The 15717-nt window shown below is 34.4% G+C and overlaps 1 protein-coding gene across 1 annotated transcript; it reads right to left on the bottom strand.

Annotated features, from left to right (window-relative positions):
• Positions 1-48: 48 nt before the first annotated feature.
• On the bottom strand, positions 49-6099 carry LOC110600808 (probable N-acetyl-gamma-glutamyl-phosphate reductase, chloroplastic). The gene is made up of 14 exons (XM_021737694.2): positions 5933-6099; positions 5676-5837; positions 5070-5180; positions 4539-4625; positions 4351-4401; positions 4158-4229; positions 3439-3558; positions 2092-2152; positions 1909-1989; positions 1580-1659; positions 1403-1492; positions 1160-1288; positions 915-1055; positions 49-387 (listed from the first exon to the last, which is right to left on the bottom strand). The coding sequence occupies exons 1-13, from the start codon at positions 5984-5986 to the stop codon at positions 948-950; spliced, it is 1206 nt and encodes a 401-aa protein (XP_021593386.1). The 5' UTR covers positions 5987-6099; the 3' UTR covers positions 49-387; positions 915-947.
• Between the last annotated feature and the right edge of the window lie 9618 nt (positions 6100-15717).

Below are 15717 nucleotides of genomic sequence, written 5' to 3' on the forward strand. Positions count from 1 at the left end.
TTCTATTTCTTTATTTTGGTAAATGGTTAGATTAGAACATTATCTTTATGATGATAATTTATGTTTTATTTGATTAATGTTTCAAAACCTCACAAAAAAATACATAATCAGGTCTACCCATGCTAAAATGGCTGTTGGAAAGTAACTCTCATTCATTCGCTTAAGCTTGCAAAAAAACACAAAAATTGAGCCAATAACAACACCAGGAACCATTACAACTCTAGCAACTCAGCTCTCCAATGGCTTAGCAAGCTTTCCTGCTTCCATCATCTGATTGCATATGAGGTCTTATTAAATAGGCCCATGCTTGTTGTAAAGCTCAATGGTTAGCTTAATTCCAGAACTTCAAGACAATAGCAGCTCTCAGAAACAAACATTTCACAACACCTGCAACAAATAAAGAATTGAAATGAACAAATATTGGGTGAGGATGGCTTGATGATTCACCCAAAACAAAAATTCTCCGAATGGAATCAAGAATTTCTCAATAATTCAATTCAATTGATATCCTCTTTAACAATTCTCTTATTTGGAATGAGAAAATTCAATTCTTTTTAACTTAAAAATATTTTATTTTAAAAAAAAGTAGAAATCTTGTATGATTTTGCCAGAATTCATTTGAATTCTTTTCTGAAATGAATCAAAAGGCAAGTTTTATGGTTGAATCAAATGCTAGACTCCTGAAAAACCAAAGGTTGAAACAGACGAGTCACTTTAGTTTGTGTGGAGATACCCAAAAGATGGCCAAAGTTTTTCGAATGCACTATGAAGGTAAATGCTCTAATAGATTCATGTATCAGAATTATGTTGTCAGCAGAGGTGATCTTCCACAAAAAGCAGTTTCTTTCTAGAAGCTTTAGGTAAAGAAATGATGGCCTATGGAATAAATTGGAAGCTGAGTCGTAGAGAGTCACCAATGATGTTTCAGGCAAAAGGACTGCAAAGTGTCAAGGGAACAAGGGGAGGTAGCGAAGCCCGGTATTTTCTGGAAATCCCATCATTATGTTCAGATTTTGTAGAGCTTGACCAGAAGCTCCCTTCACAAGATTATCGATCTGCATCAGGTTTTAAGAGATTAGCCAGTGTGAATACAGAAGAACAGCAGTATACTAAAAGCGAGAATAAAGTTGGGCGTAATGATGGAGGAACTGATACATACAACTGATATAATTATAGCTCTACCAGAAATTCTATCTGGAAAGACATTCATGTAGCAATAGTTAGAACCTCGAACATCGTGAGTTCGGGGAACAACTCCTTTCTCCAATAACTTAACAAATTCTTCATCCTGTGATGGAAAAACTAAGAATGAACAGAAACTCGATTTCCTATACTACAATATCATTTATCAGCAATATATGTATTGGTATTTATTTAAGCAACAGAAACGATTAAAATATACCTCATAGGAAACCTTCAATTGCTGGTACAAATCCTCAGCTGTAACTCCAGAAGCCATTTCCACATATATAGTTGATTGCATCCCACGGCTCTAGAGAATTGCAAAGGTAAATACTTTAAATGCAAGCAAATAAACAAGGTGAATCAGTTTTCACATACATTGGTAGACAGCTGTTACCATTGGCATCAAGTGTGGGGTGAAACTGACAGTTACTTTTGAACGTGCAGCATCAGATAGTCCCTGTTCAATCTCTGGAACTGCAATTCAACGCCATAATCCATATTATTGCCTCGAGTACCAACTGAATATGATCACGCACTAACAAGATACATCAATCATACATCACAAGAATCCTCCAAAATTAGAAAAATTAAAGAAAATGTGCCATATAAATAAGAGCAAATCAATACTTCTAATGATGTAGATTTAATTCTTTTGAGTTACATTCAAGATTCAGTGATTCATATCACAGATGCACAAACTGAAATCCTATGATTGAGGTTCACCATGTCGATGCCTTGTAACACCATAAGACATAATTCCTTCCGTTAATTCAGTATAGAGATTTGCCACCTTAGCACCACGTCCTGCACAATGTACCAGCCATAAAACCTGCTGAAGAAATTGATATAAAAAGCAACGAAACAAAATTCAGTTCAATATATAGGATGCAGCAGAGAAACCCATACCTGCTCCACTCACGCCAGATTTTGAATCAATAATGATATTTTTATATTCAATAAGCTTAGCCTGCAATAGTTAGAAATCACCAGCATTAGGAAATCATTGATGGAAAGGGACATAGCCTTGTTTGGTATGCATTTCTTACAAGAAAAGAATTGAATTCTATTAATAATAAAATTCAATTCATTTCTTTTCATAAAAGAATTCATTTGTTTAGAATCAATTTAAATATAATAGAATTCAACTGAACACAAATTAATAATAAGTTCAAATTGATTTAATTTATTTATTGTTTTATTATTTTTAAACTAAATACAAATATTTATTCTTATAAATAACAATCATTTTTATCATATTGATTGAAAAATCATTATTAATATTTTTATAATATTTAAAATCTGAATTTTACATAATTTTTTACCATTAAAAATATAAAGATTGTTTTTTTTTAAATTAACAAAATAATATAATAAATTTCTTAATATTAATTATAAATGAATTAAATAGTAATAGTCAATATTAAATTAAGTTAATTTTCGTAAAGCGCAATTATTAATTAAAAAATAAGAAATAAATTTAAAATTAAAACAAAAGATAAAGGAGGAAAAGAAAGAAAGAGCATTCCTAAGGGCTAATTGAGTAATTTTGATGTAAATAGTCTTAAGTGAAATCATTTCTTGCAAAATCCTAACAACTTTGGCAAAATTTACTTTTAATTCAAAACCAATTCTCACAAGAATTCAAGACAATTAAATTCTTACACTATTAGTTTTGCCAAACACAAAAATTTAGGAAAAAGAATTCATTTCTTTTGAATTCTTACAATTAGGCATTTCAAACAGGGGCACAGAGAAAGTCATGTAAGAGAAACCCTAAAATGGAAAAAATTATGTGCCTGGAAATAGTCAAAAGAAAACACTGACATCTTTACGCAGCAGAGGACAGAGTTTCTTTCTAGGGGTGGGATGGAGGAACTGGCATTGGTATTGGCAAGAAGAAGTGGGGTGGGACTGGGGGGTCGGGAGAATGACTGCTGTCTAATATTACCGTTGATCCATCTGGTAGTTATGCAGCCTAAGCTTAAATCACCAATGTGGCATCATCTTTAACGTTCCATTAACATAAGCTCCTATGTTCTAGTTGATTTTCTGTTTCATTTCCAATTAATACTTCAAGCTTATCCAAAGAAAATAAACACAAAATGCCTTCTTTCTTTTTAAAAGATATTTAGCAGTCCATACAGCAGCTACCATGACAGAAATGTAACAGTGTCGCAAAAAAATTTCCGCAACATAGAAAGCTAATAAATCATAAAGCAGGCAATAACTTCAAACATTACATTGGACACAAACCTTTAGCAAAGGCACAAGAGGCAGTTGAATTGATGTTGGATAACAACCAGGATTAGCAACCAGGCGTGCATTTTTTATTTCCTCTCTGAAAATCTCCGTCAAACCATATACTGCTTCTACCTGGATCCAGGTAAAGAGAACTAAATAAGATTAGAAAAACATGCATTGGGAAGCAAACAATAACCATTTCAAGAATGATAATGGAAAAGTTCCAGATGTTATATGCTAATCCTAGCATGATATTTCACTTTAAGAAACAAAGTTATCATAAGAGCATCTTTCCCTAAATCAGCCCCCAACCAGCAATGGGTCCTAATCTCTGATGGTTTTTACCAGACCAACTTGCTTATACTTCTATTCTTAAGTTGTTATACCCCAGATTTGAAATTAAAAGAACACATTATCATCACAAGTAGGAAGTGAACCACAGTCCACAATACCCAGTCATCCAACCACTAGCACACAAAGTTGAACTCAAGGTCAAGGAAATGATATGCACAGTTGAAAACTTGATAAATGTAATAGAAACTTGATACAGTTAAAAGTTCAGATTTGGCTACTAACAATTGTATGTCCAAATCTATTTAAAGAGGCTTCAGCTTGCACTACAGTTCTCTTCCAAAGATAAAAATCTTCAGGCAGAACCACACAAATAAAAAATGTCATGTTTACGGGCAGAGTTGAGAAATCAGAAAGGAAATGGATCTCAAGTATGATACCTGCAAATCTGTTGCTCTGTGTGGCTGGCCATACCATTCTTGATATTCAGAAATATCGCGAAGCCGGAAGTCCTGAAATATTGTCAAGAAATATTTGGTATAAACATATTCTGAAATTTCATATTAGAGCATGATACCTTAGAAACTGGACTACAGAAGAACACAAAATGGTGAGTGAGGGTTCAAAGCATACTGCAGAAAGATCAACAATCTTTATCCCCTTGGGAAGAGCTTTGATGATTTCCTGCAGAAAAATGAACCAGTGATGAAGACAAAGAGACTAAGTAAACAAATTTAATCTTTGAGAAGATAAACTTCACTCATTAAGCCCTGAAACTATAAGAAAGATGGATTAAATGACAAATGGGAAACAGAATGGACCTGTGTGGTTCCATGAGGCAAACAACAGAATACAGCATCCACGTCAGAAAAACTTGCATCATTGCTAGAAACCAAAATTGGTAAATCCTGCAAATACAAAGGAATTCAAGCATCAGCAATGAAAGAAAAGGACAAAAAATTCTCAATCTGATATTTCAATCAACTTTTTAATCAACATAAAATAGCTTAGTTTTACTATAAGGCATTTAACAATAAGGTTAATGTCATAAGAAATTATTAAACAAAGAGACAAAGATATATTTCAATTAAAAACTTCAATAAACTTTCATCAACAAAAAATAGCTTAATTTTAGGAGAACGCAGGTTATTGATAACTTTCTTAACCTCTTTAGCAATAAGGTTAATGCCATATAGTTAGGGACATTGCATTCTATGCCCTCTCACCTAGCAATTTCATTCATAATTATTCTAACTATAATTAGTACATCATTTGCTCACATGCATCCACACATATACAAAACACAGTTCTGTCCTTGACCAAAGTTCTACTGAACATGTGAAGAATCATACCTTCTGTGTGATGAAATGAGGAAACACAGACTCCATTGATTTGCCAGCATTTCTATCAGCAGTCATTAGAGTGATGCCAAAGAAAGGATGGTTTGCAAGAAGTCGAATGATCTGCACCAAAAAAAAAAAAAAGATAATTTCACTTGTCTTTTCTTTTTTTTAAAGAAAATGATTATTTTCCAGGTGGAGAATTAAAATTTCAAATCCATCACAGTAGTGAAATTACTGTAACAGATAAAATAAGAAGAGAACAAGTTAGAAAATTCAGCTTGAAAAAAAATTCTAAAACTACTACATAACCATAACTGACTAAGTTTTCAAAAAATGCCTTTCAAACTTGCAGCTAGCAACATATACCACGTTTTCTCATTATATTTTATATATATACAATATGTAAAGAATTGAGAATCCAATAGGAGACTAAAGATAAGACCCTTCTCTTTTATCCAAGAGAATAAAATGCCTGCTTAGCTGTGAAAAGGAAATTTCTCCCTCACATAAACAAACAACGTATACATTTTAGCTGAAGTTAACATCTTAACATCTTCCCCCTCCCTCAAACTCACCATCCAAAAAAAGGAAAAAAAAACTGAAAAATGCACAAACCTCTGCACCAGTGTAACCACTTGCACCGAGAAGAGCAACACGAACGTCCTTTTCCTGCTTAGAATTTCTAATCTTCAAGCTTCTGGGTGACAATGCCGTCGATCTCCCAACATAGAGCCTATGACAATTTCGTTTTCCCAATTTGGAAGATTTCACTTCACCCTGAAATACTTGTGAGTAGTCTTGAATGTGACATTTTTATAGAAAAATAAAAAAAAAATGATTTGGAAATAGAAATTATCATTTCGAACACTGACCTTCCACGAGCAACCTCGATCAAAGTAAACTGAGTTGAATAGTGAAGTACTCATCTTCTCTACAAAACTTTACACAACTAGAGAGATGTCAAATTTGGGGTTTTAATCAGAAACAAATGAAGAATAAGGACAGCATTTTTAATTATTAAAGTGAATTTTATATTCCCTTCAAAAAGCGACAAAGAAAAAAGCTAAAACCCTAGAATTGAGAGCGAATTAAAAGGACTTTTTTTAATAATAATAAAAAAGAAAGTGAAATTAGAGATAGCATCGAATCCAATTTTTTCTAGTAGTCAATTCCACCCGATTTTAATAATATAAATTTAAGTAATTATAATTAATGTGAGGTAGATTTAAATTTAAAAAATAATATTTATTATGGATTTAAATTGAAATATATATTTATTGAATTTATTTATATAAATAATTAATTTAATTTAAAATATATATTTTATAATAATATTTATAATTTTTTTTTATATTTTTATTTAAAAATTAAAATTTAAGTATTTTTTAAAAATATTATATTTTTTTAAAAAAAATTATTAATAAAAAATAGATCAGTTCCTCACCCACTAATCTTAGGCAAGGCTATGGGGTGGATTACAATCAATACAGATGGTAGTATGCGTCAAAATTCAGGAGCTGCAACCGGTGCGGATTCCTTTCGAGACAGTTATGGTAAATGACTACTTGATTTTCGTTGTGTGTTGGGAGTTTGTAGTGTGGTTGAGGCAGAATTATGGGTCATATATCATGCTTTGAATGTAGTTTGGAGTAAGGGATGGCGGAAAATTGTTATCCAAACTGATTCTCAAGTTGCTGTTCAGCTTCTTCAAGGTCGTGATGTTTATAAATTGCAGTCTTTAGTTATTAATTGCAGAGCTCTTATCCGGCGGGAATGGAAGGTTAAGGTCGTGAAAATATATAGGAAAGCTAATATGGTAGCGGATTATCTTGCGAATAGTGCGCATGGTGGAGTTTTTTGTATGAGTCTTATTGATTTGTCTTCATCTAGTATTAAACTCCTCTCGAATGCTGACTGTATGAATGTTTTTCATGATCGTATAATAAATTAAAGGGCTCTACTCCTCCTTTTCAAAAAAAAAATATTTTTTATATAAATTATTAATTAAATCAAATTAAATGGATTTAAATTTATACGATTAATAATAATGAAATTCGAGATAGATTTAAATAATTTAAAATAATTTTTAATTAAATTTAAAATAAATTCAAATATTACTAATATAAATTAATTTAAATTTAAATATTTTAATTTTTATGGATATCCACCATTTCATATTCCTAAACAAAACCATTAAAAATAATTAAGTACGTATTTAACGATATGAAACTAAAACTTACATTCAATTATCCGTCAATTTTATGGTAATTATATAAGCAATAATTAAAAAACACTTAAAATAAATTACATTTTCATTTTTAAATTTTGTAAAACATAATTCATATGTCTACAATAAATAATTAAATTTGATTTGCTATTAAAAAAATTTTGTACAAATTTTTACTATTTAAATTAATTTTAGTACTTATATTTGTATTCAGATATTAATGGAAATAATATTCTATAAAAATTAAAATAGTTATTAAAAAATCAATTTAAATAAAAATTGTTTTTTTAAAGAAATCATGTATATTAATAAATTTATAATTCTATAATATATATAATAAATTTATAATTCTATAATTATATATAATAATAGTAAAAAGTGAAATAATGGGATTGCCAAAATTATCCTTTATGATTTAATTATTAAATTATTAATTAATCTAATTTAATAAGCGATGATACATAAAATAAATCGAACATGTGGTTAAAATGAAACTGCAATAGATAGAAAATATGAGGTGGTTGGCATCTACGGCAGCTACTCTGACGTTTAAGTCAGTAAGTTGAAGAGAATAGCGAGTATAATGTTTGGAATTTAAGAATAGTTGTGTGAGAGAATAGCTGTGTGAGAGAATAGCGTACCTTTTTTTTCTGTGATTGTTTCCCTTTTATACTGTAAGAAGGTAAGGATGAATATAATATTTTCTGATAATCCGACGATGATGTGATCGACTCGTTGGTAAGGGATTTTCACCGGCTAATTGATCGAGAATTCCGTGATCGTAGACGTAAAAGAGATCTGCAGGATTGTAGCTTTTTAGCAGTAATATTCTTATAGAGACTCGCCCTGAAGTTGAGAGGCCGAGTCTGTTCGACTTGAGGCTGACCTGTCCTGAAGCCGACCTGAAGCGCGCGAGTCTTATTTTCTACGGATGGGACTGCGTATAGGTTTATCAGATTCTTGCCACATGGCTCTGTCTTATGGTGACAGCTCATTGCCTACTTTGGATGAGTCTTATGTAGTATCAAAAGTCTCAGTTGGAATCGATTTTTTAGATTCGAAGGTAACAGTTGTCTTAATGATCTGGGTCATGTGGCTTGTTTGTCCGGGATGAGCGCATGATGTCCTTACTTTCTTCTTACTTGTCCTGCCTACTAGATAGATCTAAGATCTTGTCTGACAAAAATTAATCCGACTAATACAGTAATGCCTTGACAAGTTTCTGGGCTTTCTCTAACCTTAGATCATCTGGACATCTTTTAGCCATTATGAGCCCCTTGGCCTTTTTCAGCCTTATCGAACTTCCGGATATTTTTCAGCCCTGGCGTATTTTCGAGCATTTTCATGCTCCAACCAGCTCTGACGAGCTTCTGTGCATTTTTCTACATTGGACAAGCTTTTGAGCATTTTCTCAGCCCTGACGAGCTCCTTGGCTTTTTACAGCCCTGATAGGCTCCTTGGCCTTTTACAGATTTGACAGTCTTCCATGTATGGTTCTAGTCCTGACGAGTTTTCAAGCATTTTCTCCTGACAAGCTCTTTGGCTTTTTACATCCTTGATGGACTTTCGTGTATTTTTCCAGCCTTAACGAGCTTTCGAACATTTTCTTAGCCCTGACGAGCTTCTTGGCTTTTTACAGCCCTGACAGGCTTCCTAGCCTTTTATGGCTGTGATGAGTTTCCAAGCATTTTCTTAACCCTGATTAGCTCCTTGGCTTTTTATAGCCCTTACGGGTTTTTTGGCCTTTTACAGCCCTAACGAGTTTCTAAGCATTTTCTTGCCCTGACGAGCTTTTGGTCATTCACCTCCTTGCAAAAAGTTTTAGATTTTTGTAGAGTGATTTGAAAGAGTAGCGACACATGCCTATGATTCTCTTTGTGAGATGGGACCAATATTCTTGGTCGCGTGGTCTGGCTCACACTGCCTTATGCCTTAGGCATCAAATGCATCAGAAGCTTCTTGTGAAGCGAGAATAACTCCCGGTTGTAAGTCGGAAACCCATCAAGTCAAAAGACCAGGTGTTAGTCCCACTAAACAACACCATGAGTCGAGAATCTATTAGGTCAGAAGACTGGGTATTAGTCCCACTAAAATAAGGCCATAAGTCAAGAGCCCGTCAGGCCAGAAGACCGGGAGTTATTCCCGCTTCACAAGGTATTTCTAAGGCATTTGATGATAGGCTTCAAGGAGGAAATACATCAGGCCAACCAACCTGTGTTAGTCCTGTTTCATAAAAAGTTTCTAAGGTATGTAATGTCAGGTCGTAAGGCGGGTATATGCTAGACTGACCAACCGAGTGTTAGTCCCATTTCACAAGAAATTTCTAAGGTATTTAATGCCAGGGCAGAAGACCGGGTGTTAGTCTCACTTCACGAGAAATTTCTAAGGCATTTAAGGTATTTCTAAGGCATTTCATGATAGGTCTCAAGGTGGAAATATGTCAGGCCGACCAACCGGGAGTTATTCCCACTTCACGAGGTATTTCTAACGTATTTCATGATAGGTTTCAAAGCAGAAATACATTAGACTAACTAACCAGGAGTTGTTCCCACTTCGCAAGAAGCTTCTAAGTTAAAAATGATTAATTTAATTTATGTATTTCAACTTTATTAAACTGTAAATTATAGTTTTTAAATATAATATGATGAATTTTTAATTTTGATAAAGTCAAAATTTAAGAGTTGAATTATTGATCTATTTCAAAAAAAAAGAGTTGAATTATTGATATATGTATTAATTTTGAAAAAACTTATCTATTTAACTTTTTCAAAAAAATAAGAAAAATAAAATCTCGGTTATGAAGGGAATCATGTAGAGGATATCTTGCTAATATATAATTCATAAAACCTTTATTTGATATGCATTTTTTATATATAAAAAAAAGTTGAATTCTACAATTTATTTCTATTAATAAAAAATTCATTTATTTAGAATCAGTTTAAATATAATATAAATTAATTAAATTTTTCATATTAAATAAATAAATAATAAATTTAAATTAATTTAATTTATCCATTATTTTTATTATTTTTAAATTAAATATAAATATTATTATAATAATTAGATAATTTCAGTTTGTTTTTTCTATTGACGTACGTGTGTATATATATAAATTATAAAGTTTTGTTAAGACAACTCCTTAGAATTCTCTATCAATCAATTAGGTTATGATTATGTAATTTGCTTTAATTATATACAAATTATGTTTACACCCTAGCACTCCCCTCAAGTTAGAGTATAGATATTTATCATACGTAACTTATTAAAAAAATATTCTATTCAAGACCCATTTGAAGTTTTGGTGAATAGATCACTCAGTGACTCTCTTGTTTTCACATAATTGGTAAAAATTAAATTTTCTTGAATTTTCTCACAAATGAAATGACAATCAACTTCAATATATTTAGTTTGTTCGTGGTATACTAGATTGGAAGTAATTTGAAAATCAATATGATTATTACATCAAAGTTTCGCGGATTACGCAATATCTGTACTAACTTCTTTCAGCAGATAATTTATCTACAAAATTTCATAAGTGGATTGAGTCAAGGTCCTGTATTTTAACTCGGCACTGGATCTAGATACCACAGTTTACTTCTTATTTTTTTAAGACATTAGATTTCCTCCAATAAATATACAGTAGCTTGTAGTTAATCTTCTATCACTTTTGGATCCCACCCAATCTGTATCAAAAAGACACTCAAGTGCAGTATGCGCATGATTACTGTAGAGTATATCGATTCCATGGATCCCTTTTAGATAACATAGAATTTGTTCTACAGCAGCCCAATGTTTCACCGTAGGTGCAGACATGAACTGGCTTGCAATACTTATTGCAAAAGCAATATCTGGTCCAACCATTATCATAAGGTAGTTCAGCTTTTCAATCAACTCTTGTACCTCTTTGGATTGTCAGAAGGGTCTTCGTCATCTTTTGTGAGACATATATTAGGAAGCATTGGTGTGCTACAAGATTTAGCTTCCATCTTCCTAGTTTCAGCAAGTGAGTTAACGATATACTTCCTTTGAGATAGAAAAATTCCCTTTTTACTCCTCAAGACTTCGACTTCCAAGACATACTTAAGCTGACCCAAGTCTTTGGTATGAAAACTCGCATGCACTATCATTCCCTATCAGTATCAACAAGACACTCAAGTGCAGTATGCCCATGATCACTATAGAGCATATCGAGTCCATGAGTCCCTTTTAGATAACATAGAATTTGTTCTACAGCAGCCCAATATTTCACCGTAGATGCAGATATGAACTGACTTGCAACACTTATTACAAAAGCAATATTTGGCCCAACCATTATCATAAGGTAGTTTAGCTTTTCAATCAACCTTATGTACCTCTTTGGATCGTCATAAGGGTCTTCGTCATCTTTTGTGAGACATATATTAGGAAGCATTGGTGTGCTACAGGGTTTAGCTTCCATCTTCCTAGTTTCAGCTAGTAAGTTAACGATATACTTCATCTGAGATAGGAAAATTCCCTTTTTACTCCTCAAGACTTCGACTTCCAAGAAATACTTAAGTTGACCCAAGTCTTTGGTATGAAAACTTGCATGCACTATCATTCCCTATAATGACAATGTCATCAACATATACAACAAAGAGAATAATACCGGTATCTGAATTTCTATAGAAGACTAAATGGTCACACTTGCTTTTTTTCAACATAAATTTTTGAACAACTTCAATGAACTTGCCAAACCATGCATAGGGACTTTGCTTTTCAGCATTGGCCTTTACACCAGTTAGGGAGATGAACAAGCGAACTGAGGTCATTTTTTTCATAGGAGAAAAAGTGTTAGAATAGTCATTGCCATAGGTTTGTGCATAATCTTTGGCTACAAGACGGGTCTTAAGCCTCGCTACGGAACTATCTGGATTGACTTTGATGGCAAAAATCCATTTACAGTCCACAACCTTCTTGCAAGAGGGTAAATCAACTAGTTCCCAAGTATAATTTTCACCTAGAGCCTTAATCTTCTCAAACATTGCATTACACATTCCAGAATGAGCCAGAGCCTAACTATTTTAGGCAAAGAAATGAAATTTAGAGAGAGAATTAAGAAGGTAGAAGGAGACAGGTGATCATAAGACCGAAAATTAGCAACAGAATAGGTAGACTTACACTGTCATTTACCTTTACAAAGACTAATGGGGAGGTCAATGTCACTCAGTGGTAGGTCCGATGGGAAAGAAGATTCTGGTGCAGGACATATATCATCAAATACTGGTCTCTGAGAGTAAACTTGAACAACTGATGGTTTAACAAGAGGCTAAGTACTACGATAAATGTTACTATCAAATTGTACAGCAAAAGACATACTTGAATATTTCTCACCATCATGTATGATTCTATAGATGAGCCATTCATCGTCCCGCTCTTGACTAGTAAAGGTTTGTGCAACAAGATAAAAAGAAATTTGCTCAGAAAAGGTTACATCTGTTGAGATCAAATATTTGTTGAGGTCTAAAGAGTAACATTGATACCCCTTTTGAAAGCGAGAATATCCAAAAAAAAAAAACACACTTTAAAGCTTTAGGATCAAGTTTAGTCACATGAGGTCTGACATCCCGAACATAGTAAGTGCTGCTAAAAAGTTGTAGTTTCATAGTCACATAAGGTCTAACATCCTGAACATAGCAAGTGCTGCTAAAAAATCGTAGTTTCAGAGGAAATAATAGCTTCTTAGGAAAGAGGACATTATAAGGAGTATTACCATTTAGTATTATGGAGGGCATACAATTAATGAGAAAGCATGCAGTAGAGACAGCATCGGCCCAAAATTGCTTAGGAACTTGCATTTGAAACAATAGAGCTCGAGCAGTCTCAAGGAGATATCGATTCTTCCTTTTAGATACACCATTTTGAGCGGGTATATCAACACATGATGATTGATGAAGAATACCATGTTGAGTCATATAAGCCTAGAATGATTTTGACATATAATTTTTAGCATTATCACTTTGCAAAATTTGCACAGAAACATTAAATTGAGTCTTGATTTCAACACGAAAGGCAGAAAAATGAGAAAATACTTCTGAACAATGCTTCAGAAAATAAATCTAATCATCTACAAAAGTGATAAAATATCTGAATTCAGTCTTAGATTCAACTGGACATGGGCTCTAAACATCTGAATGAATTAATTCAAAAGTAGACTCAGCTCGTTTATTGACTTTAGGACTTAAAGAGTTTCAATGATATTTTGCAAAATGACATGACTCACATTCCAGTGAGACTCACATTCCAGTGAAGATATCTCATGAAATTGAGGGCATAGCTTCTTCAAAACTGGTAAAGAAGCATGTTCCAACTGACAATGTGCTTTAAACGGAGAACAACACTGTAGCAGGCAACAGATAGAGGCATCCATGCATCCAAAATATAGAGACCCCTAGGTACATGTCCTTTACCAATAATCTATTTTGTCACAAGAACCTAAATGAGACAATGATCAGAAAAAAAAAGAAAATACAACAATTTATGTCTTTGGTAAGTTTACTCATAAAGATTAAATTAAAGGCAAGTTTAGGTAAACTTAGTACATATGTGTAATACCCGGCTAGACCCCGGCATCGAAATTCCTACCTTCCGGCAGAATCTCCATTGGAATCCGGAATTTTCGGATGTCGGAGCCTTCTAGAAGGGTAAAATAAAGGATTTCTAAAATGTTTTTATATGTTTTTATTGTTTTAAAGAAGAAAGAAATTGAGTTTTGAAAAGAAAAGAGCTTGAGGGAAAAACCCAGGTTCGGCCACCGAACCTCATGTTCGGCCGCCGAACATAGGGCGGACGCGGAGACACTTTTGGCCCCAAAGGTGGTCTGGCCAGCCACCTATAAAGGGCCCCCTGTCCGAAAATGGGCGAGTTTTCTCTCTCCATTTCAAGGCAAGATGAGTCTCCGCCACCCCTTGTTGATCTTGTGCTTCTCCTTCAAGTCTCTCATGATTTTTATGAGTTTCTATCTTGTTTTTGAAGATTTTAAGCTAAGATCAAAGTTTTGAAGCTTGGAGACCCCCGGAGCTCGATTTCTCCCAATCTCCAAGTTTGGATAACCTCTCCTCTCGATCTTCAAGAGGTAAGCGTAGATCCTCACCTTCTTTTATGTTTTAAGTAAGTTTTAAGAAGGGGTTGAGAGTTTTGATGCATGTTTAGGCTAGTTGTAAAATGTTAGGGTTTATGTTGGTTTTATGATGAATGCATGCCTGTGTTGTTTGTGTTGATGTTTGTTGGGGGGTTTAGGTTAGTTTTACCCCTTATGCTTGTGGGAGAGAGTATGCATGTTTTTAGTGGTTGGGTGTGAGGATTTGAGAGTTTTGGAGTTGGAAATGCTTGTGACAGATTCGGACCTGCCGTTCGAAGGGAACCAGGTTCGGCCGCCGAAACCATGTTCGGCCGCCGAACCTGCATGGGAGGCAACCTTTTGGCCGCCTAACATGCCCCTGAAGGCTGGGCTTTCGGATCTGTGAAGTTCGGCTGCCGAACCTGCATGGGAGGCAGCCTTTTGGCCGCTTAACATGCCCCCGAAGGCTGGGCTTTCGGATTTGTGAAGGGGTTTCGGCCGCCGAACCTGCCCCCGAAAGTGCCTGACTTTCGGATCTGGAGAGAACCTTCAGCCGCCGAACCTGCTTCCAAAAGTGCATGACTTTTAGATTTGGAAAGGACCTTCGGTCGCCGAACCTGCCGCCGAAAGTCCCCTGTCCAACCTTCCTTTGTTGGTTTTTTATGCTTGTTTTGTGAGGTTTTAAGGGGTTTTTGGGGAGATGTTTAGTGTCATGATAGAGTATGTTTGGTCCCTCATTTGAGTCCACCTGTGTAGGATCTGACCTGAGGAACCGAGGTGATCAGCAGTGAGATAGCTGCTTCAGAGTTAGTTCAGAGTCAGCCAGAGGTGAGTAGAACTAAACTAATATTTTATTTCGAGAAATCAAATGTTTTAAGCATGTTCATGCATCATGTATATGTAATAGGTTGGTTGCATTAGACCTCACAAATATGCCGCATTGCATAATTAGTTGTTGATGTGGATGGACAACAGGATGACCCATTAGCCCTCTAGATATTATGTTATGTAATGAAAGACCAGGGCTGCCATTCTATGCCCCTGGCACAGAGTACAGGAAAGACCAGGTGTGGCCTGCACTACGCCCCTGGCACACAGCTTATGTTATGTAATAGAAGTTCTGAGGAGCTCCATCGAGGGCCGGGCACAGAGTAGAGGGATTTTTGGGTCAGTCCATCCGTGATGTGAATTGTTTGTGTTGTGATGCATTTCATGAAAGCATATGTTTAATGAACCGTTTTTACTGTTCTGCTCACTGGGCTTTAGTAGCTCACCCCTTTCCCCTAACCCCCAGGTTGCAGGGCCAGAGATAGCTCAGGAAGTCAGCAAGGGTAAAGGCTATGTATATGTAA

Source organism: Manihot esculenta, chromosome 15 (genome assembly GCF_001659605.2).
Source record: "Manihot esculenta cultivar AM560-2 chromosome 15, M.esculenta_v8, whole genome shotgun sequence".
NCBI lineage: Eukaryota > Viridiplantae > Streptophyta > Magnoliopsida > Malpighiales > Euphorbiaceae > Manihot > Manihot esculenta.